General features: G+C 30.3%; 1 protein-coding gene across 1 annotated transcript; it reads right to left on the bottom strand.

Moving 5' to 3' along the window:
• Nucleotides 1–124: 124 nt before the first annotated feature.
• LOC116765524 (elongation of very long chain fatty acids protein 6) lies at nucleotides 125–23,990 on the bottom strand. Its single transcript, XM_032655003.2, has 4 exons — nucleotides 23,363–23,990; nucleotides 13,347–13,484; nucleotides 3,776–3,997; nucleotides 125–3,091 (listed from the first exon to the last, which is right to left on the bottom strand). Exons 1-4 carry the CDS (start codon nucleotides 23,551–23,553, stop codon nucleotides 2,728–2,730), a joined length of 915 nt encoding a protein of 304 aa, XP_032510894.1. The 5' UTR covers nucleotides 23,554–23,990; the 3' UTR covers nucleotides 125–2,727.
• Between the last annotated feature and the right edge of the window lie 242 nt (nucleotides 23,991–24,232).

The raw sequence follows: 24,232 nt of genomic DNA, 5'->3' as shown, positions 1-24,232 counted from the left end.
TATACATGTCAATAATGTTTGTTTAGCCATAAGTTTATGGTAACAGCCTCTTAAACTATACATATTAAGATCAGAGAACAGATTATATATTGTTGTTAAGGGTCAGGAAAAGAAATACAAAACGTAATGCATGAATGCTTTATTTGCCCAGAAAATACAAATTAATTATTGCAAGAACAACTCACTTTTAGTCCTGAACAATAAATAAATAGCTTTATTTGTATATATCAGTTACACAGCTCCTGCGATAGATGTTGTCTCAAAATATCTTCAAAAATATATAACTATTATGAAATACTTCGACAAGTTTTGGTAATTAATTTATCTGAAGCTAGAAAAATCTAATAAAAAAAAGTGACAAAGAATATTAAAATAAAATAATAAACGTCAATAGTCCGCTCCTTACATAGAGTAATCAAAAAAAAAATAATGGAGGCTGGCTACGGAAAAAGATTTTGTAATGTGCTTTAATTATAGTAATATATATGAGGCTATCAAAAAGTATACGTGCAAGCGCCAGGCAAACCTTTGTATATAAATTAAAAAATATAAAATTGAAATGTTCTGTAAAATAACCACGCGTTTCTGTGACGGAATTACCTCAAACCCCGACATGTCCTCCACGACTCCAGCAGACGGTCGCTTTATTAACCTATATTTTATGAGGCGACATTTTTACATCCGCATATGAAAATATTTCACTAATTATTTTTTTGTTCTTCGCCATTGCCATATAATTTTTCTGGTAAATCCCAATAGTAAATGATCACCACAAGTGACATAACATTTGGCTTCGATAAAAATATGCATTGAACGACATAAAACATGATAGGTTAATCAATGTGTTAGTACTGACACGTGATGAAAGTTACTTCTACAGTTAAAAGGAAACCCTATCGTGGACCAGTTAGGTCGATTATTGTACTAAATAACAAAGTCTAGACTGAACTAGCTAGTTTTCTTAGTATTCATCTAGTCTGAATTGACTTCGCCTAAACTACATCCTATTTGCCCCAAACCCCAAAAATCCTCGGTGATGGTGGAAGCGACATTAGTTCTTATCTATAATCGAATGTATTAAAAAACATAAATTCCTTCAGCGATGTACATATTTTAAAATCATTTTGCACTATATGTTCACTTTAAATTTTTCATTATGGCGTAATTTGAACTTTTAGTACTACTTAGTATACTAGTACTCTCTCGACTCTCTGTAAACACTAATTTAGGAATAGGATTTAATCGGGTCACTCGAATGAAATACCTACGTTTAATGTTTCTAGCGTTTCAACGTACGGTTAACAAAAAAATATATCCTAAACTAGACTCTATACGTCGACTACAATTCGTAAGTGAATTTATTTATCGGACATTACTCCGCGCTCACGCAGAACGCGTGCACTCAGTTAAATCGCTATATTTTGTACATTATGCCATCATAATTTCAATAGGCTCGCATTATTGCTTCACTTCACACGCCGTCCGTCGGACAAGCGGTTCAATAAATGTATAGAAGCTAACAACCAATGTAAAGTCGCTTACAACTATATGATAAATAAATCTAGTTAACTTTTACACTTTGTGCACTTGTTTGACAAGCGTTCAGAGTATGGACTTTGAACGGTAAGTGTATTCGACTTTAATAGGGCCAACGAAACGAGATAGAAAATGTAAACAAACTATTTTTTTTTAATGTTTTTTCGAAGTTTAACGAAGCGTGGTACTGTGATAGTCGCATAAAATGTTAAATTATTTACATTATTATCATCACTAAGTGTTAACATGGAGAATAAGAATTCTTTGATAGTTGGAAATAAAAAATATATATATATAGATATTTGAAATCATGTGGAACCACAACTTTGAACTTGGTGATCTTAATATTGTAATGAAATTAAAAAAAGCGACTTCTATATCAGATTAGCATTATATTTTATTTATATTTTTTATCTCGTTTCGTTGGCCTCAGTATAAACGTGTATCTGTATATCCTTATACCACGGTTTAAACGAAAATCACAATCTTTTAAACTGTACATTTAAAACTACCCTTTACAAATAAATTACATTAGAAATTCACTATATTTTAAGTAATAAATACGATAACAAAGTTATACGCTCCTACATAGATTGTGGTGACAGAGAATTAGTTTGTATCAGGTTTATAAAGGATCGAACAAAAATAATTTATCTGTATATTAAACGTCCAGACAGGCCCAATAACAATTACTATTAATTTGACTCACACGCTCCTTCCTCTGTATAACCTATGGACACAATATATATAGAAGCAGTGCTGAGGGCGGATCTCCACCGAAGCGTTATAGAAGCCGAAGACACCCCAGCAGAAACCGTTACAAATAAAGCAGGGAATGTAACTCGTGACGACCGCCCTTCAAGCCAGCGACACTGATTTCTAACAATTTTCGATTTCACATAAACAAAAAAAAATAAAAATCTTTAATTTCGTGAACCCCCTGTATAGTGTAGTGACGAACAAAATATCAGTTTCCGGTAACGAACCAGCTTTACAAGGAACTATAAATCCTCGGTAACATGTAATCTATGAAACAACAGTTTAATGTGTAACCAAACAATCGGCCGATGTGGTATAGGCGAGGGAGAGCAGCAACAATAAAGTCCTATGTAACATGTACCTGTTTGTTCATTAGTAAGTGATCGAGAATTGTCAAATCGGCGCCTATACTAAGTTATATCACAATGTCGACTAGTGCACGACACCATTCCTCTGTCTGGGATAACTGTTGGGTTCGACCTTCTTGGACGCCTTGGGCACGTCCTGTATGGGTTCGGTCTTCGCCTTCTTGCCGGATTTCGGCGAGAAGTATGCCTTGTAGAAGAACTGCGAGAACAGCACGAAGTACGAGAAGTACATCGCCGTTGACAGCTTGATGTTGATTTGGCTGATGCCGCACGCTCGAGGCGGCACATTGGACAGGTAGTTGTGAGCCGACACGTTGATAGCACAGCCGACGATCATCTGAGTCAGCTGCAGCACCGTGATCGTCATGGCTAGCATCTTAGGCGGATACTTACCCATACTGACCAACGCGTAGTAGGAGTACATCACACTGTAAAGACGAAATATACTTTATGTATACACGTATATGATCGAGAATTGAATGATTCATGTTTGTTAGGTGTTTTTAAATCCAATGACGTCAGAATTATATGTTATTGGCCTCAGATCGAAAAGAACAGACAGACATTATGAGAGCCGATAATTACACTATACTGTTCGTGGCAAACGATACTCTGCGTATTCATAAGAACAGTATAGATTTCCACTTAGATAATTATATACAAACAATATAATGAGTATTAAATGATACAGTACATTTATTATGTACCAGTGCTACGTTTAAAAACACGCGATTTACAATTTAAATCAATGACTTCTAAACCCTTTAATTATCGCTTTCTTTTCATTGCTAATTGGTTTATATAGAACTGTTTTTAAAACAATAGAATATATATCTATATGTGTAAATTTTTGTATATATATATATATCAATGGTTTTAATGTTCTATTATGCCAGCGTTATAGTTGAAGTTATTATCACAGTACACTCACGATAAAAAAAAAATTTATGTTTTTTGCGTTTATTAATTAACTATTAATGTGATAGAGGTCGTTCTTGTTTCAAACGAGGCTAATTTTATTTCTAATTCGCCCTTGATATTGACCTAGAAGGACTACAGCGTCACCGAGTTGGGGCACGAGTATGATGTGATAGTATAAAAGACGTCATCACCTGTGAACACAGTAGTTCATAACGACGAACCACCTCGCCGATGAAGTGTACTCGGTGAAGGAGAACCAGGTGTAGAGCAGAACTGTGATGTGGTGGTACCAGTGGAGGAAGATGAGCGGCTTCTTCCTGAGCACTATGAACACCGTGTCCCCCAGCTCCGGCAGCTTGGACAGCACGAACATCCACGTCCAGAAACCCGATACCTTGTCTTGTTCGATGAAACTGAAAATTGTGTATTCACTTTTACGTACGCTTCATTGACCATTGTAGTCTAAGATACCAGCTCTATAGTTTAATAGTTTTAATCGTTAGGATAGTTTCTTTGACTCGTTCTGTATCTTATATAATTTTTTCGCATTAGCTCTAAGTCGGTTGAAATGTTTTTTGCTTTTAAGAGATTACAGGTTTGAAACTCATTTAGGTTGCAATATTCATGATATATCAAATATATATGGACATGATATATAGGTAATAAAACATATTGCAATTGTAATAAATAGTTAGTGGATAAGAAATATTTGAGACGTTTATATTACTAAAACGTACGTAAGATTTAAATAAAGAAAAGTTAATTTTATTATAATTATCGCACTAAAATATTATTCCTTAATTGTATTCCATTTTCATCGCCAGTAATCCTTGTGGTTTCTCCTATTAAAACATTTGACTGTCAAATGAGATAAAAAAAAACGTCGGCCTCACAGAACCATCTCATACATAATCATTGGAGTCGATTCATTAATAAAATACTATACACATATATTATTAAAAATATATATCGTCCTTCGTATGATGACGTCGGATTCTGTCAGACCGTTTGTATATATAAGACGTGTGCTATTAAAGTAATTTCAAGTTCAACAAATGTATGCTGTATAAAATGGCTTTAATAACTCGAGTACGTATTTGTATGAATCATGTTTTTTGGCTGCGAAATTTCTTTAAATTCTTAGCTACGTTCAATTCAGAAGCTTATTCCGTTTATAATAGAGTTCAATTTTCCATGTCCGTTTGGAAATGTCAGATTTGTAAATTCCTACATTTCTCTTACAGTTAATGTGTATTACATATGATGTTATATAATCAGTCGCTATTCAGATATATATTTCAATATTGCGTACTTTAAAATGTCTATATTTTATTTTCTCGAGACAAACTTAATATATTCATGTAAAATTATCTTCGGATTAATTATCTTCGGATATTTGACAATTATCATCGGATGTTAATCTTGAATGACTCGTTCCCATAGCAACTGGTTCAGACAATGGAGCCAGTTATAGTGGATGCATCGCTTTTCATTGAATGCTGTTTTCAGTTTTTCTCAGTACTTGTAACACAATAGGTGTAACTTTCTTGTTGGACACGATTAACATATTTTTATATACTAGGTATTAAACTGTACTTTTATAAAATTAATTTTAAAAGTATTTTCGTATTAATTACAATGAAATATCCAATCATTCCCAAAAATTTGGGATATACAAAAAGTATATTTTTCCTAATATTCGTTTTTAATTAATATTTTAAAATCATTTTCTATGAAATCCAATGAAAGTTTGCCGTCATTAGATCTAAGTATTGCTTTGTATAAGTACTAAAAAAATCTTATAACTAGATAGATCGATAGATTTACGTTTTTTTCAAATAATAAAAACAATTTGTTTGGCTTTAAATATAAATACATAGACCTCATAGAAAAAAAGCGATAGAGAAAAACGTAACTTTTGGAAAACAAGTTTTATTAAGAAAAAAAAAAACTTGTTTATTTGAAACGTAAATTACGTGAACGTCGTCCGACTGACCGAATGAAATAGAAAGTACGTTTGTTTGTGTGTTACGTAATACACGTCACTAATTACAGATACCTGTAATTATATCACCGATGGCTGTTGCTGACACCAATAGATTGATGAGTGTTAGGATAATACGTGGTTATGGTCGGCTGGGGTTGACGTTGGCTTTCCCTCAATAACTAACATAAAACACAATTACAGTAATAAAAAAAATACTGATGATTTACTGTAATGAAAAAAATTAATATATAATTTTTATTGAACCTGTTTCTAATGCATGACGAATAACGACTTATTGCACTCTATAACATTTTTTCGCCACATCTCATTAACGACGTTATAAAAATTGTTGTCGATAATAAAATGAAAATGTAATGGAAATAATGTGGAAGAACATTAGGTGTGACGCAAAAAGACGTAACTAATTTATAAACGACAATTAATCATAGGAATAATTGTGATTGATTGATTCAAATTACCTACCGTTTTAAAATTTTAATTAAAAATATGTTATAGAGCGCAGATTTAATCTATTCTAAGGAAAATAGTTATAAAGTTTCACAAGTACACTTCATATTGGTATAAAGAAAATTATTAATTTTTTTAAATTATTCCAAGCTATGCTCATACAAGGGAAAAGCTTCTTCGAGCGGACTTTTTAACTGCAAGAATTCTAAAGCCTGTATTTATTTCAATACGAGATAAGGTTAATTTTTAACTTGGACGTTATGTCACGGCTGGTTTGGCTCTGAGGGTCGGTCATTCTTAAACGAGAAATCTTACTCTTATGTTTATATACACGTGCATATGTAAATAAATACGGTATAACATACTATGTTTCAAGTATATTATGTAATATACTTAAAAATCTAATAAATAAGATTACCTTATTTACATATAAAACATAATTTTTCATATACATTTATATTTTAATTTCACTGTCCAAATACAGAACATCTTTTGAGATAACAAGGTCACTTCACTCAATGACGTCATACGATAGATACAAAGCGGATGTTAAAAATCATCTCAATATATCAAGTTGAAAAGTCAATTTTATTTATAATCGGTTTCCAGACCACGTCACCGACGCTGCCAAAAACGGTCGACCGACTTTGAGTAGGGAAGGTCGGATATAAATCGGATCCAGTGAGATTTGTACACTCTTGAATAGTTTTGGACGGCTCCAATATTCATAATCTCATGAACCGTATCAACGGTATTCCCAAAACGACTTGGACCTTGGCCTTCTTACTTGATATTCGGAGGATGGGCCTTTTTAGATAGCTATTTACATTTATGGTATCAGATGATTAAGTGGATTGAATTTGTTGTTAGAACATGTTCAATAAATAATCTCGCTATACCAAGAAAATGTAACATGCCAAAAATGTTCTATTATATAATATATTCTAGAGAGAACAATTAATTTTATTTCTTTTTTCAAGTAAAGGTTTTTTTGACTTTGAAATAAACTACACTCTACAATATTATTAATTATTATTCCATGGAAAAATTGAGATGATTCTCATTTTTTCATTTACCTAATAAATGTCTAGAGATTTCATACAAGTTATGTGTTTAAAAATTACTTTAATATATATAGTAAGGGTATAATTTTGTTATATAGACCTCTCAATTGTTTGTAATGCTTACATAACGTGTGTCACTCAGATTGGTCGATTTAAACCTCAAATATCATTGTTTTGAAGTGGACTTAAGGTATATCTATAGTTTTTGTACTTCACGGAAAAATCAATAGACCAAATCAAACAAGGAAAACGAATATTAACAAATGTATTCTTAATGTATGGTATTTGTTTAGCAATACAAGTTTAAATGTTTACACATCCAAGTTAAGCTGTGTACGAACTATTTGTACAGTGACGGCCAAGGACACGGTTTTATTATTAATTACGTTATAAGATTGAATATTGTGATGAAAGACGGAAAGCTGCTTGTATTAGGGTGATTTTGTATTGGGGAGTTTAGACATAAAATATCGCCCGACGGTGAACACTAGTCCTAATGAATTCATAATTCGAACATCAATGGTTGAATATATAGATCAGTGTATGTTATTCAGTGATTATATAGTATATACACTTAAAGGAGTTTTTACTGATTGACGTCTTATGTTTGTCGAAGCCATGGTATAGACTATAGTGTTTCGTAAATAATATAATTCTAAATACATTTTATATATAAAAAAAATAATATTCACGCAATCTTTGTCAATATCAGCTTTTTCAATAACACCGTTCTCTTAAAATTTTCACATATACATATGTATGTCAGAAGAAATAAATTAATGCAATAAGTTATTTACAATGATGAAAAAATTTCCTCTTCATCTCGTGACCTGTAAGTACATACACTCGTATATTGGATAGATAATTTTGTGGAAATGTAACTATCACTTGCGGGCACGTGATATTATAGCTATCAATGATAAACATAACCCCGAGCTGTTAATGTGTAACGATAAGCTGTTCAATATAAGTCATACGATCACGGAACTCACAGCTCATTTGTTAACATGACATTTTATATATTATAATGATAATATTGGATAGATTTGGTCATTTATGTCTATATATGTCAATCCATATATATACATATGTCAACGTTCCCTGCCAGGTTTAACACTGGTTTTATAAAATTTTTTGTTGTTTTTTTTTTTTGAACACTACACTACATAATCTATCCTGGCAACAAATTTAGCTTATGTTAGATAGGGTAAATGTAACTTTGTAACGGTGAAAAGTTTTTCATATATATAATATTATTGGATATATATACATACATATTATATGTCTAGTAATTGTATATCTTTTTCACAGCTTTCACAACAATGTGCTGTACGACTGTTTACCTCTATGAAAGGAATCAAAACATAAGGACTACCAGTCAAGTTAGAATTATGAGATACGGTAAAAAACGACGCTATATAGCATATTTATTATGTTTATTATGTATATAATTCACGAAATGTATGGAAACAACTGTATTCCAATGTCAAAGTTATTTTTAAATTTATTAATCACGGTATCTCAATCTTATCGTCACAGTTAAATTCGATAGTGTTCTTTATCTAATACTATAATAACAGAACCATTTCCGCGTACTAGTTTTTTATACGAAATGAAAAAGTATTACGAGAAATCGCAATTCAGACTCAGATTTTCGATGATTTTATTTAAATTGTTATCACTTATCGTAGTGTTCAGGGACTACGGTGGTCTAGTCTTTAAATGGTGTAACAAAACTTATCATACACTGTTTTGCAAATATTATTGCAGAGAAACGTACTAAATATAAAAAATAGTACTTTTAAACTATAAAATAGTAACTAAGCAGCTAAGAACATGGCGATACAAACGTTGTTGCTACGTCCAGTTTAGAAGAGCTCTAGATAATAATATTTCAATATAACAAACGGGTTATTATAAAGTTAATTAGATTATACGTGATTGAAAAAATTATAATATCATTACCACACTGGCATATCAATTAAAACATTGTTTTTATAATTATTGGTTACCGTATTTAATGTCAATAGGTCAACGACCGGGTGATTAAATAATTTGATCATTATAACGATAGTTAAAGATAAGTTGACATCTTTTTGAACGTTATGATAACACGGATATAATGTAATCCGGTCACTGTTCATATTGAAATAAATGTTTTGATTGATTAATTGTTACATGTGTCGTTTGTAACGAATTATCTTTACTTATTAGTTGTTTTTATTAAATCATCTAAAATGTATTTAAACTATATTATCTTATTGCTTCTCCACTATGCGAGGATTCGTAAGACGAATCCGGAAGGACAACGTAGAAAGACCAACATACAAAAGGTTAGGTTAATTTTTTTAAATTCTCGACCTTGTTATTATTTTTTATACCGTTTTTTCAAAAGTAAAAAATTATATAATGTGTTCTATTTATGTCAACTTATTTAAAAAAAAAAATTTAATCGTCCCGTTACTGAACGATAGAAAATTAAATGAAGTCTAAATAGCTATTTTGGAATAACCAGCTTTGGAAAATTCTGATAAAAAAATAAATTCTCTTTTCAAGTATGCACTCTACACTAAATTCTTTATGAATAAAAGTCTTAAACATAAAAGACTTGATCCTCATCAAGGTGAATGCAGCTATTATCTGTTATCATTTAATACTTTCCTTTAACGGACAGTCGATTGGCACAGTGACGGGTTGGTGTGTAGTGAAAACTATAACACATTTTTTATAAAAGAGAAATTAGAACTGTGACATACAGAATTGACACTATGCATAACTATTCTATATTTTTTTATATTTTAGATGTTTTGTGCGTATAATTTTAAAACACATTCCACTAGGGCATATAGTTCAGTTGACAAGTCGTCCCGATGTCATACTGTAATAATAAAAAAATATATATGTTTTACCGATATTTATTATAAGACAAAGACCGGTCGGGTCTAAGTGAAACGATTCCAGTCAGCGATTTTTAACACAACAGAGAAAGCATATTAAAACCAAAAGACAAATTGAAGAGCCCTTTCGCAGAGCACTTTTTGTCCAAGGCGAGGGTCAAGACGTGTTTGAAATTTATCATCAAAGAAGTTATGATTTTTTTATTTTCGTTTAAATTAAAAATTGTAAATCTATGTAGATAAATTGTATCTCATGTAATTTCTAAATGTGTGATTAATTTACATACGAATATAGTTACATCTATTGAACTTCTTAGTTAGAAGTAATGGTTAGATTATTTTGGAAATCTCGTTAAATAACGTCCGATGGTTTACAGACCACAAATAATTAAGATTTCACAGTGAAATCAGAATTGATGACAAAACTGTTTTGATGAAATCGGGTCACGTAATTGTCAAAGTATGATTAGCACAAGTGTGAATTGTCACACTACGTACTACGCATTTCTCGTTTCACACTTAATAATCGATCTTAATTTAATAATTTGTTTAGATTTAAGAATGAAAAAATGTTGACTTGTGGTACACACTTGTTCCTAGCACAATGTTGCTAACACAATAGGGGTTAGAGTTTGTGTTTGCGCAACAATACAATTAGTTTGATAAAAACTACGTTAGAACAATAACATAATTAAATAAAATTTATTACATTATAAAATTACAACAAGTCTTCTATTTCTGTTTTTAAAACGTTCAAAACTTTCTAATTGAACGTCAACTCGATTGATTGTACGATCGTTATGGACAACTACAGGTCACGATAACCTCGAGTCGAAAATTACGCTCGTACATCCGGACTTTTACGTATAAAATTCAATGTCGAAGTGTTTAAAGTTCTGCAATCTTTATGCGCTCGTTATGTCAATTGCTATGAGGACCACTTAGGGTCGGCAAAGAATAAAATATGGAAGTCGCATGTATCGTTAGTAAAAGTTCTGTAACATTAAATACAATTCTTTCTTACTAGCAGTTCGAATCATCAAACAAGACGGACGGTTTAAAGTTTTCGTTGATAAACACATCTGAACGTATCCACGTAGGAGTATGAATAGAACAATTCAAACTGTTTAAATCGCATAGTTTTAATGCAAACACCTAGTAAACGTATTGTTTATAACAATTTGTATGCAGATGTCAAGTGGTAATGAAGTATCGTAATTATAGGACAAATCAATGGAACGTTCGAGAACATAAATTAAGTGTTGATCTATGTATGCAAACTTGTACTAAGGATATAGATAAGACCATATTAATTACTTTTATGGCAGACTACATATTACTCTTAAATATTGTATTTAATGTTGTTAGAAATATATTATGTAAATATTTATCATATTACCAATAACATGTTATATATATACATATATATTTATGTATTTCAAAGTGCGATATTTTTGATATAAGATCTTTGCATGTTAAAAAAATTATTTGATTACATTTTATGTACAATATTTCGTGTTTAATTGCTTTGTTTGTTCCTAGTTCCTTATATTATTCTAAATTTTGAACTATTTTATATAAAAAAAATAGATTACATATTTGTATGTTTTAAAGAATGTATGATTTATTTATTAAATGATTATTGCACATTCTATTTCCCAAAGAAATAAATTAAGAAAAACATACATATAAAGAAATATAATAAAAGGTGGTTTTTCATGGAATTGATTTTAATTAATGATAGCAGTTAAACAATAAATAATAATATGAGTCTAGGGATGCTTATGACACCAAAAAAATATTAAAAAATTTGACTTGTAACGCTTAAAAGGAGTTTTAACAATTATATTTAAAGGACGGTATGATAAACCGAGGTATGAAGAAAAGATATTTCACTGAACAGATAGATATAGAAAAAAGACAAGATTATAATGATCACTTGTCCGGTTTTTATGGCAACATAAAGAGTAATTGTCTGCCACTTAAATGGGCAACCTGGACAATTATGAATTATAACTGATAATAATTTGTTTTTAAAGGAAGCTTGTTTTTCGCGAATAAATACAGAGATGATGAGATCCGGCTGAGGGTCAAAGTCGCCTTCGAGATACTTCCAATGTAAACAAACATCCAATCGAGATTGATTGACGCCACGGTCGCAACGAAAAGTTAATTTCAACGGACGAAATATGAGGGACTTGTTTGAATAAAATATAAACACAGCACACTTTATACGATTCAAATAACAACCTTAGAAAAAATCCTTGAGAAAAAATTATTATGATCGTGTAGTATATAGTAATGACGAGAATTAAACACTGTGTCATGCGAGGTACCGATATTAGACGAGAAGACCCGGTCCCGATGACGTCATTAATGGTAAGTTTAGAAATGTTTTGTTACATCACGGACCGCATCGAAATTCGGCTGAATTTTAATAAATAAAAACGACCGTAATACCTTTGTATAGGGATCATTATCGAAAGAATACAAACACGCGAACGAGACGGAACTTTCGCTTGGGACGGTAAAAGAATAAAGAAATAGGCACGACCATTGTACGTGAGGAGAATAAATACGTGATAAGAGCCTGGAGGTGTACGGAGGTATACTATGATATATCACGCCTACAAACTAACATAATATATTAAAACTGTGACGTATAAACTGACTGTACTGACAACGTGTTAGGTTGTGGGAACTTCAATTTCTCCAGAGGGTACTTGCTGAAGGAGGCATATTAATATTATCTTTTTAATTTTTCATTTACATATATATATATATATATATATATATATATATATATATATATATACTTTAATAAAAGAGGTAGCGTTTAAAATAAATTAAAAATTTTGGGACTGTCTTCATAATTCACTTAGGAGCACAAGCGGACTACCTATGTAATTAGTGGGAGTTTCCATCCTTAACTTCAAACCGATAGTTTCCCTGTTTGTTACTTATAAATCGTAAGAAATGTAAGCTAGTTTTGCACGGTGACGTCACACGCGTTAAGAGTGGATTGGTAGAAAAATATGTTGTGGGCGTACTTTAAACTGATATATATGTAAAACTAATTGAGATATCGATATAACTATCTATATGTATTGAAAGAAAACACGAATCGAAAATGGAAACTTGGAAACTTATAATTTGTCTAACATACGCTAAGGGTAAGGAAAAGGATATTTGTTCTAGCCTTTTAGGATATACTAAACAGTTTTCGATATCGTTACGTTCTAAAATATTGTACGGATACTTTGTTACCATACGTTAAATAGTACCCGATGTCGACTATCCTGTATTGAATAGAAACCTACTCGTGTTCCACTGTTATCGAACTTACCTTGGCACGCAAATGGAGTGGTAGAATCCGTGGTTCCTTAGTACGTGTATGAACTCTGGCAGCGTACGACAAGCTCCCATTATACTGAAGGTAGCGAGCAGGCAGTTCCATATAATCAGCGTTCGACGAAGCTCGAACCTGCAATCAATAACAATGATATAATTATTGAATTTCTCATACAAATTTTTCAATAGCCACTAGAACATGAATTAGTTTCTTTCTAAAATGACTTTAATCATTTTTATTATAATAGCTGCTAAAGCTAATATAAGTTAAGCGTAATTTTATAATTTACATATATCCATTCAACAATATTGTGATCAAAATATAATACAAAGTTACAGTGTATAATTATTATTAGAATTAATTATTTTTATAGACATAGCTGCATTTAAATCAGAGTTAAGTACATTATATACATAAGTAACTGAGTGTTTATAGACAAATAAAAAAATGTCTTTCCGTTTGTCCCGTGTTATCTGTATAAATATTAAAAAAAAAATTAATAAGACTTCCACGAAATCAAAGGAGTTTTTAGGAAAAGAGTATTAAGTCAGGGTTGTACATTTGTAATGTTACGAAATTTATAAAATAAAATTTGCTTTAACTTATATAAAGGCCGTCCCAAGGTCGTCTTTATAATATTCTGCAAAAGGTGAACTTAGTTATGCGATTGATAACTTGATAGTGAGGTTGAGATATGAATAGCTCTAACCTGTTTCCAATGGAAATGTTATGTCTAGGGTCGACATACATAGCACTACGTAATATTTATAATGCTTTATGTACCTACGTGGAAATTATTAAGGTGCGAAAAGCGTTAAACTGAACATGTTTTAAGAAAATAATCAATCAAATACATTATTTTCTACTTTCTGCATTAAAATATAATTCACTAGGAGCCCGTTTTTATAATCTTTTTACACTCCGATAACATTTTTTTTAATTTACACGAGACAAATATTAAATGTTGCAAAAACTTAATTTGTCTAAGGCCAAATTTTTTACATGAATTTATAAGAAACTATTAAAAATCAAATATTCAATGGAGATACTTGATTTAGTTCACATCTTATACACATAAATAAATACTAATAAAGTCCTTATTACTTACTTATATATAGAATAATTTTTAATCAAGATTTATATATAGCTATATATACTTGTATTGCTACACAGGTGTTATTTATCGAAACAATTGTACAGAGCCCAACACCTGTTGTATCATTGTAATATTTAATCAGCATAACGTCATTCCGGGAGATAAGAATAAAGAAATTTTGCAAAATTATTTTTCATAAGGATATTGATGAATGGAAGAGTGGAAGAAAATGTGGATGAAGCTGATACTTAGAATATTTTAAGACTAACGCTTCTAACTTTACTCAGAGGAAATGTGTCTTCCTGTTGTAAATTAGTTTGCATCTATCAACGAGAACTGTTTCGCGAGACACGTTAGCGGCTTATCATCGTCAGCGATACGTCTCGTATCATCGTCACGGACGAATGGATATTTGTTTCGTAAATAATCTATCTGTTACAAGAAGGTATACTATGATTTGTAACTGAAACACGCAATCGTTCTGTTTGTAAGTAACTTGAAACTCATATTAAAGGTACCTACTTACAATATTCTATTAGTAAGAATTTTCTTGATCTACTCTACGAAAATCACAATCGTGATTGGTACTATTTTTCTTTGCCGTCATGACACTAGCAAGCTATTTGTCGTCGGTTTAAAGTACAGCATTGAACTTAATGCGAGTGAAGGCAAGTTTTCCGTTTATGTAATTCGCACGCGTCGACAAACTAGTTATGTCACAGTAAAACCTGAACCTTCCTAGGAATTTCATTGAGGAACTAAATATATATAAGTATACATATGTACATATAATCACACGTAAACATTATATGTTGTGAATTTCGATACAAGTTACATATAAGTTTATAACCATGTATGCAAAGAAAGGATATTATACTTGTATATTAAATTCACACTGGTTTGATTGTTGATGTCATTGATGGAATATCAGACGCTTCATATCGGTTATGGAGTTGATCACTTTAACACACTAGAAGTCTATAATAAATCTATTTTAATCTGTTCGTACATACTTATTGGGTTTTCGTAAACACGTTTATTGGTTAGTACGCATGTATAACTATGTGCAATAATTCATCGAGATTTAAATTGCTATAACTTAGCCTTTCCAACGACTTCGCGCGGTATTCTGAATCGGTATCAATGAAATATTAATGAAGTTTACTTAAATATTAACAAACAGACAACTTTATTTAGCATCTATTTCACGTGACTTCATACAGATTACAATGACTTCTTCATTGTATGTTGTTCTGTCATATGAGCTGTATATGTTACACCAAAAAAAGTAGTTTTTGTGCTAAACAATACCAAACAAACATACATCCATTATTCATACAAACTTTGGCGTTCATAATACTAGCAAAGATTTATTATATTTAAAGTCTTCTCTTATAAATAATATCATTCTCTTCATAAACATAAATACACTAGCATCATCTGTTTTGTTACTATGTTTTATTTTATTAATCTATTGATTGATTTATTTAATATAACACAAGACTTTCTCAACTAACCTTAATATATTAAGAAAACGTTTTAGTAAAGTAATTACAAGTAAAGAAAAGAAGTTTTTATACTTTTAAACACAAAATTTAAGAGGTTAAACAGTTGGATGTTATACACTTGTTAATCGTATTCAATTATAATCTTTATTGTAAGTAATTTTAAAGTTTAATTGCTTTTTATTTTTCTATTGCTTCGAGATTTATTTATTATTCTATTTAAATTGTTTTGGTATTTGCGTGCTTCATTTGATATCAAAAACAACATCAGTCAAACCATAATGAACGCTGATATAAATTACTTTAATAACAAACATATATATATATATATATGTTTATATATAAAGTTACTTGCACAAGACACTGTACGTCCTAATTACAAATCCAAGCTTTGTCTAATAATATTTCAAAAGGTATTAATTAACAAAAAATATTATATTTCTTTTGTAACATAATCATATGTTTAAAGCCGTTATTATATTATTTGTGTATATTTTTTTAAATCGTATTTTCGAACAAATAGATAATCGGATTGTTTGCACCTTAATTGTGAAGGTGACTTCTATGTTTCTGTTACACCAATATCACTGAATACTATAAGAAGCATTGAAACCTGTTCAGTTTTATAAGAAGTTTCCAACGGTCACATAAGTGTATGAAATGACGTCATTCCAATAATTCCAAAATGTATACAATCGATTAATATTTGTTACCTACAAAAAATCTTAATCTTAATCGGATATTAAATTTAAAAAATATATTTAAAATGTAGGTATTCAAATTTTCTGCGTTAATATTTTAAATGATCGCTTAATTTTAATATAATGGCAGGCCTCATATCATAAATTATAGTCTAGTGTCCTCTGAGATTGTAAAAACATATATAACTAAAAAATACACTACAATGTTTGTCTATCTATTTGTTCCTTTAAAATCGTGAATCACATAAGATATTTGCCATAACGGAACAGATTTTAAGCAGGGACCGGATTTGTCATAGTTTCTCATCGCGAACATTTTCAGGGAACTTCAAAATTTACATTTCCAATACATGACAGTTTTCCATTTAACATAAATAACGAATGAAAATTTGCGCATACATTATTGTTGTGTACAAACGGGCGAATGTCTCCCTCCAGTCGTAAATCATTTTGATACTAATGTCAATATTATATTGCTCACAGAATTTGGTTGGATTCAACGTCCACAGTAGTGGAAGAATAACTTTAGGTCCGAAAAAATTAAGCAAATTTTTTTTGTCTATATATCGTTAAAGGAACCTTATTAATTCATAAAGGATTATGAAGACAATAGCCTCTATTCTTGTTTCTCTGTCAAATTTTTTATAAACGTGTAAAAAACAAGGATAAAATAAGGTATAATAAATAACTTTAATAACATTAATATCAAATGTGAATTAAAACACTATTTTATGGTTATGTGTGGTCATAAAACAATCTTATGAAGTTACTTTTTTATAGTATAGCAAATAATTGTGAAATATATAAAATATAATGACATTAATGCTTTAACAACTGAGTTAGTTCAATTGAAGAGTTATAATTTAACATTTGAAGGTCATAATTTCGTCGGCGGTCACTCAACTCGCAGTACCGTAATGAAATGTAAGCTAGTCTGAACTAAAATGATTTATGTTTAGATTAACTTGTCTCTATATATTAAAAGTACTATTAGAAGTTAAATAAAACTAATATTATTCGGATTATATTACGCGTATTTTATTATTTTAAAAAACTACATACACACGACGTTTCTGTTACTTTGCAGCAACCGTGATCACGGTTTAATTAAATAGCCTAGATCTCATTACAATTACAACTTATTTACCGATCACGTTGGACCAATATAGGTCCTGTAATCCCGATCACTATGTATTCAGTATTATCATAAAAGCTGTTTTGTTTGATGATATGATTTAGATCCAAGTAACATACCGATTAGATACAGATAATTAAATCAAGACAACGTTTTATATAAACCGACTTACAAGCTGAGCTCTATACTTACCATTCGTTTTCATATCCACACTACACACGAAGCGTTTGCAGTTCTGTTATTCGCAAGACTAAATTGATACTAACATGAGCGGAGATTTGTTAATGTAAAGTTGGTAACGCTCAGTGTAGTGAGACCATTAGAACATGTAGTAAGTCAACTCATTAATTGTATTACTTTGTGATATCTTTTTATGAGATCACGCACGCAATGTTCATTCGATCGGATTATAATATTATCTAGAATTCAATTAGTCTAGTTATTTATTTTTTTGTAGCAACATTATAGCATTCAATGAGTTTTTCATCATGAGTTTTGTTAACTTTATGCTAGTAAAGTCACTAAGCTGACCGGAATACAATAAGATGTATTTATAACAAAAAACAATAAAACTCCTTAGAGGTTTAATAGAAAAATATAGAGTTTTTGTGCTTTTCTTTAAAAGTATTTTTATGTAACTATTTATTTTATTAAAATCTTAACATGTAAGTATGATCGGAAATAATTTGTAGATACTTATTATGATCGCTTGACATGTAATAACGAATAATGGTTACCCCAAGTTTGTAGTGTCAAACTATATACGTAAAGTTAAGAGTTTTTCGCTCACATATTATCGACGTAGGTCTTTGAATGCAAACTTATCCTTATCACACAGGACTCGTTCCGGACACAATGTAGGTACTTAATTACGCAGACAATATTTCAGGTCCACATATTAAGTTGAGACGCATTGGTTCCGAGAATAAGAGCAATAAGAAAACAATGTCCAGCCTTTGAACACAATATCGAAGAATCATTATCGAGGAAATCCGAGCTAAATGCTAATACCAACGTTTTATTAAAAAACACTCAGTTACGTCAATGCCTTATTTGTTATGACAATATTGATTACGTATACAAAAAAAAAACAACAGTATTTACCATTTGTTGGTTTTCTTAGTTAGTTAGTGTGATGTCAAAAACTTAATGACATCTGGACAAATACTCCGTGAATAGTTTCATATAATCGTAATAGCCGAGGACTGCTTGTTGTGTGTTTTATAAGTTGATATATAGTGCTACAGTCAGTGTGATTCATAGCCGATTCATAGCAGCGTTCGTTGAATCCAGTTCAGAAAGGTTACATCATTGCTCAAAGTTACGTTGCTTTGGCGAAACCAACACATTATTTCATCTGTATAAGATTTTCTCTCCTACATACGTATAAATACGTAGATATACGTGACTTTATCATTCCCTTATCTGATATATTCGTTGAATTGATAAGACATTTAAAGTATTAGCATAGAGAGAATACGAAACTAGTGCTAATGAAATATTTAATTTTAATTCAGCATTTGATTTAAGTGTAAGAAATTTGATAATGATGACTTAGTACTTCATATGAGAAAAGCTGTTACCTACTAATGTTAGAATACTCTATATATAGTTAGGCTAGTTTATAGAAAATGTAATCAAAAAAAAAAATTATTTGATAAAAAAAAAAATTATCGAAGCGTTATGGCAGATTATTTTCACTTATAAATACTTTATTGATAACATTGATAGAAAAATGTACAGTTATCGATTAAATCGATAATAACTTTGTGCCCGAGTTGCATTCAATCTCATTAAAAATAACATATTAATAAAAAAAATACTATACTGTTGAAACCGAACTTTATCTGCGTTTGTATTGCAGATTTTACTATAGCAGCTACAATAATAGTCTTGAAGTAAGAGACCTAGTTGGCATTTGTCATGAAATACCCATGAAAGTAGTTATAGACCAGTCTCCGTGATTAAGCAACTTTAACCTTGAGCTTTTCAGTTGGTGTCAATACATATTTGACGTAATCATATCATGTAAGGAAGCCGTAGGACATGATACCAGAATTACCTCCCGGAACACTCACCAGTCATAATCGCTTAGGATTGAATGCGACCGTTTTTCGCGGTTCCAAATACCGAAGAGCCTCTAGGATCGTTGTACACAATCCATTTCTCAACATAAGTAACAATACAAATTAATCTTCCGCTGTTTCGACGGGGAGTGATGTAACGCAACGCTCAGCGTGGGTGTGCTGAACACAATTCATACGATAATTTGTGGAGCTTTTCTTCTGAAGCAGCTAAAGTGGTTTGAGCTCTAAAAGCATTGCTACCCTTTCCATCATTAATGTTTCGAACTGCTTCCGCAGCTTTTTGTTCAAGCTGGAACTTGAATTGAATTCGGTAACAGCGAGAAAATTTTTGCTTTATATTTCGTTAAAAAAAAAATATAGAGAATAAAGTCCCAACATATTAGAGATCACAAAAACAGTATTTAATTTCTTTCAACTTTGAAGGTATTCCTAGCAAGTTTTAAGTTATTTGACATTAAACAAGTCAGTCCTATGAAACAAACAAAAAAATATTCCTACTTTGCGAACTCATGCCCGAATTCCTAATGAAACCATGAAACTGAGACGTATCTTCAATTTCTATTATTTCAGCCCTAACACTTGTGTGGGTAACCGCGAGCATCCGGATATAAAGTAATTTTAATGGGAATCCCCTTTTTAAAATTATAAATAACAGCAAATTGATATTGTTTTCTTAATTGAAATCAATAATGAAGTACGTATGAGACTTTTATCTAAGATTTTTTTGTAATACAATTCAAATCTTGAATTTTTGAATTTGAATTTTTTTTTATTAGTTTAAATATTTTTACTGACTTAATAACTTAAAGAATTTTGAAAGTTTGAAATTTTTATCTGTCGTTTTATACTCATATTAATTTCATAAAACATTGAACATCACTTAGTAAATGTCTTTAATAGTACACCGGAGGTTGTATTATATGCATTATAAAAAATATTTTCATTTCAGTTAGTAATTGTTAAAATCATTAAGCCAGTTTACATTTTTTATCGTGTTTCGTTGGCATCGTGTATCGAACGTTAAAAATAACTCAAGAAAATGAATTTTCTTGCGAAACAACATATGAGATATATAAATTTGAAGAGTTAGAATAATATAATTTATCGTCAGCCACATCATGACGAGAAATTAACGATCGCACGCTCTTCCTATGAATGATGTGTCCTTAAGGATTCCGTATATATATTTATATATGATAAATATCATAGAAATCTATTATGACAAGCATGGAAATAAAATATACAAGTCTATTATCCCATCGGAGTATACAAAGATGTCTTCTAAGTAACCAGGATGTTTGTTCAACATTAATACACTAAAGAGAACTGCGAATACTTACTCAGTAGCTAACACTTTATTTACATTTCTTCCTATATTGTTAAAACGATCGAGAAGTCAAAAAATATCGACACTATATGCTCACTGTATACCTTAAATATTGCTACCATTTTATTTAAACAAAAAGATGACTTTAATTATAAGAAAAAAAAAATATAGTTCCATATTTAAATTTTCATACAAACGTAAATTAAAAATCCAATTGTAAAAAATATACAAGCTCATTCGCTGATTACGTAACAATGCAGATCTGTCGCAGCATCCGAAACGAAGATAATTAAAATATTAAACAAAATGTCGCTGTACGATTTTAAATAGCGTTAATTTTGTGAATTTACAATTTTTATTATGATATCAAGAGTTATTTAATACGAATTGCAGAATACAGACGATGAGATACAGAGACGTAGTATCCGAGTTCCCCATAGCATACTACTTGTATACGAGATGGATTCCTGTTAAACTATATTCAGAATTCTATGAATTTCATTAGAACTTCAATTATTTCCTTAACATTTATGGAGTAAAGAATATTATAATTATTATATCGATCAATTTAAAACCTTATTGAAAGGATATAGAAGTGTTTATGGAATAGCAAACATTTTATAATAAATATAAGTATGTACAGGAAATTTAAGAAGTAAAATATAAATTACAATTGATAATGAAATCGCCAATGGATTTATTTCACTTCACACAATAATGTGTATTTAACATTTGATAGACATTCAAAAATTAATTCATGTAATAATTTTTATACATATATATATATATATATATATATATATATATATATACACATATATATATTGTTGAGAAGAATGAACATATTAACGCTTAAAAGCTGAAAGTATACTTTGATGTTTAGCCAAAGTTTGATAAGAAGAAATTTCTGATAGACAAATACACACATGATTAGGAATCCATCAAAAATATAGAGCAATTAGTAAATAATAGACATGTTCATTATACATATATGAAACGAAATAATAAAATTATAACTACCTCAAGCAATTGAGTGATGAATTCCAAAATACTGCCAGTTACTATACATCGGAAACAGATTCCGGAGTGTGGAATAGTAATTTTAAAAATTCTTATAATATCTGCTTGTGATTTAGAATTTAGAATAATTAAATGTTATTTAAGTTTTTGAGCAAATCTCTTTAATGTTTTTCCTTGTCTATCCATACATAGCAACTTCTGCTCTTGTTTCTGTTATAACAAGGTTTTCTCTCAGATATCTCTATATATATAAAACTTATAATTTGTCAATTAGATTTCTTCGAAAATATTGCAAGTATTACTAGTCTTTGGGTAACATAAATAAATAAATAATATGTCTTCTAAATATTTGTCAAATAAATCGAATTATATTCTCATGTTTGCCTTTTTTTTTTTAATCACACAACCATCCACAGGTTACGACAATTATGCACTATACTTGGGAGCGTTTCATATATTCGTTATTTTAGAAATAATCCTAGCTGTATACGAACAAGAACCATTTGTCCAAAAAATTAAAAAAAAAAACTTATAAACATTGAAAAGTATCCTCATTATATCAATTATAATATGCTATTCTTAAAAATTGTATAAATATGTAAAAATAAAAATCTATATTTAAAATTATTTTCATGTTTTTATTGAAAATTGATTTTACACAACACTCGTTTACTGTAATCTTAACGGAGAATTTATTTTTATGTATAAAATTATATGTTTTGTGAGAATTGTTTTTGTTAGAAAATATAAAATGAAATGAAAGGTTAATGGAATTGGAAATATTGTTTGGGAATGCTATTGTATTAAATTAATAGATAATTTGGGATATAAGGGATTTTTTTCTATGGACTTAATAAACTTTTTGAATATTTCAACAATTGGGCAAATATGTGAAGAGAGCAAATTTATATCTTCTTTTAGTGTCTGTTCAATATTATGAATAAATGTTTAAATTTAGGTTTTTTTGTCAATTACTATACCATTCAATTCAATTATTTTGTTTATAAACTTGTACAATACATTCTGTGTAGACATTTGCATATTTTAGTGATATTAATAATAATTATGTGTGTAACATTTTGATTGAGCAACTTTCTAATAAGATACCATAAGTTCTGATATAAAATTTGTATACATACCTTGGTCTATTCTGCATGTAATATTGACCACCAAAAATAAAAGCCATGTATACCCCAACATAATAGAAAGCGACAGTCCAGTTCTCAGTCATCCACTTCCTAGAATTTTGATGTATAAACTCGTTTTCAAATTCAAAAATGTACGAATAATTCGGCGTAATGTCCAGGTTATAACTCATAGCGGATTCCATTTTGGATATACAGTTTACAATAAATCACACGGTAACAGGATGAATCTAAGCCTAAATTTAGTAAAACGCCGCACTGGTATCACCGGCAATAGATTAACCTAAAAACTGCTAATAAGATACTAGGGTTGTTATATCACAGATGCCTAAATGTCAATATTCCGACGGGAACGAGGTAAGGCGTTTTGACTTTGAGATACCGATTCCAGTTATGCTCGCGAAATGATTAAACGTGGATTATATATTCACAGCGACGAGGCGTCGGCCAAACCCCGAGTCAATCGTCACAACGACAAGTCGAAACGATGAATGAACACTGGTTTGCAAAGTGGACCTTCCGTTGGCTTCATACCTCCATGCCGCGCTCGCACATGACACTACTCGTATTCTGTATAAAGTATTGTAGCGCTATCTTATTATATGTCCAGCGGTCGCGCCACTCGGTGTCTGTGTCAGCTGAATTAAAACCATTTGACAGTCTTCCGCCCAGGAACACAGATAATGAAAGTAAAAAATGAAATAAAAGACACTTTACATATTTTAAAGAATTTGCACTTTAGAATATTTACTAAAAATAACTTAAACATAGAATAATAAAAGTGTTTCAAATAATTAAAGATAACAGTAATTTTAATAATGAGTGTACTAATATTGGGCAATATTTTGCCTTTAAACTATTTTC

This window comes from Danaus plexippus, chromosome 11 (genome assembly GCF_018135715.1).
Source record: "Danaus plexippus chromosome 11, MEX_DaPlex, whole genome shotgun sequence".
Taxonomy (NCBI): domain Eukaryota; kingdom Metazoa; phylum Arthropoda; class Insecta; order Lepidoptera; family Nymphalidae; genus Danaus; species Danaus plexippus.
Note: the sequence above shows the minus strand (reverse complement) of the source record. Positions and strands in the feature narration are given on the sequence as shown.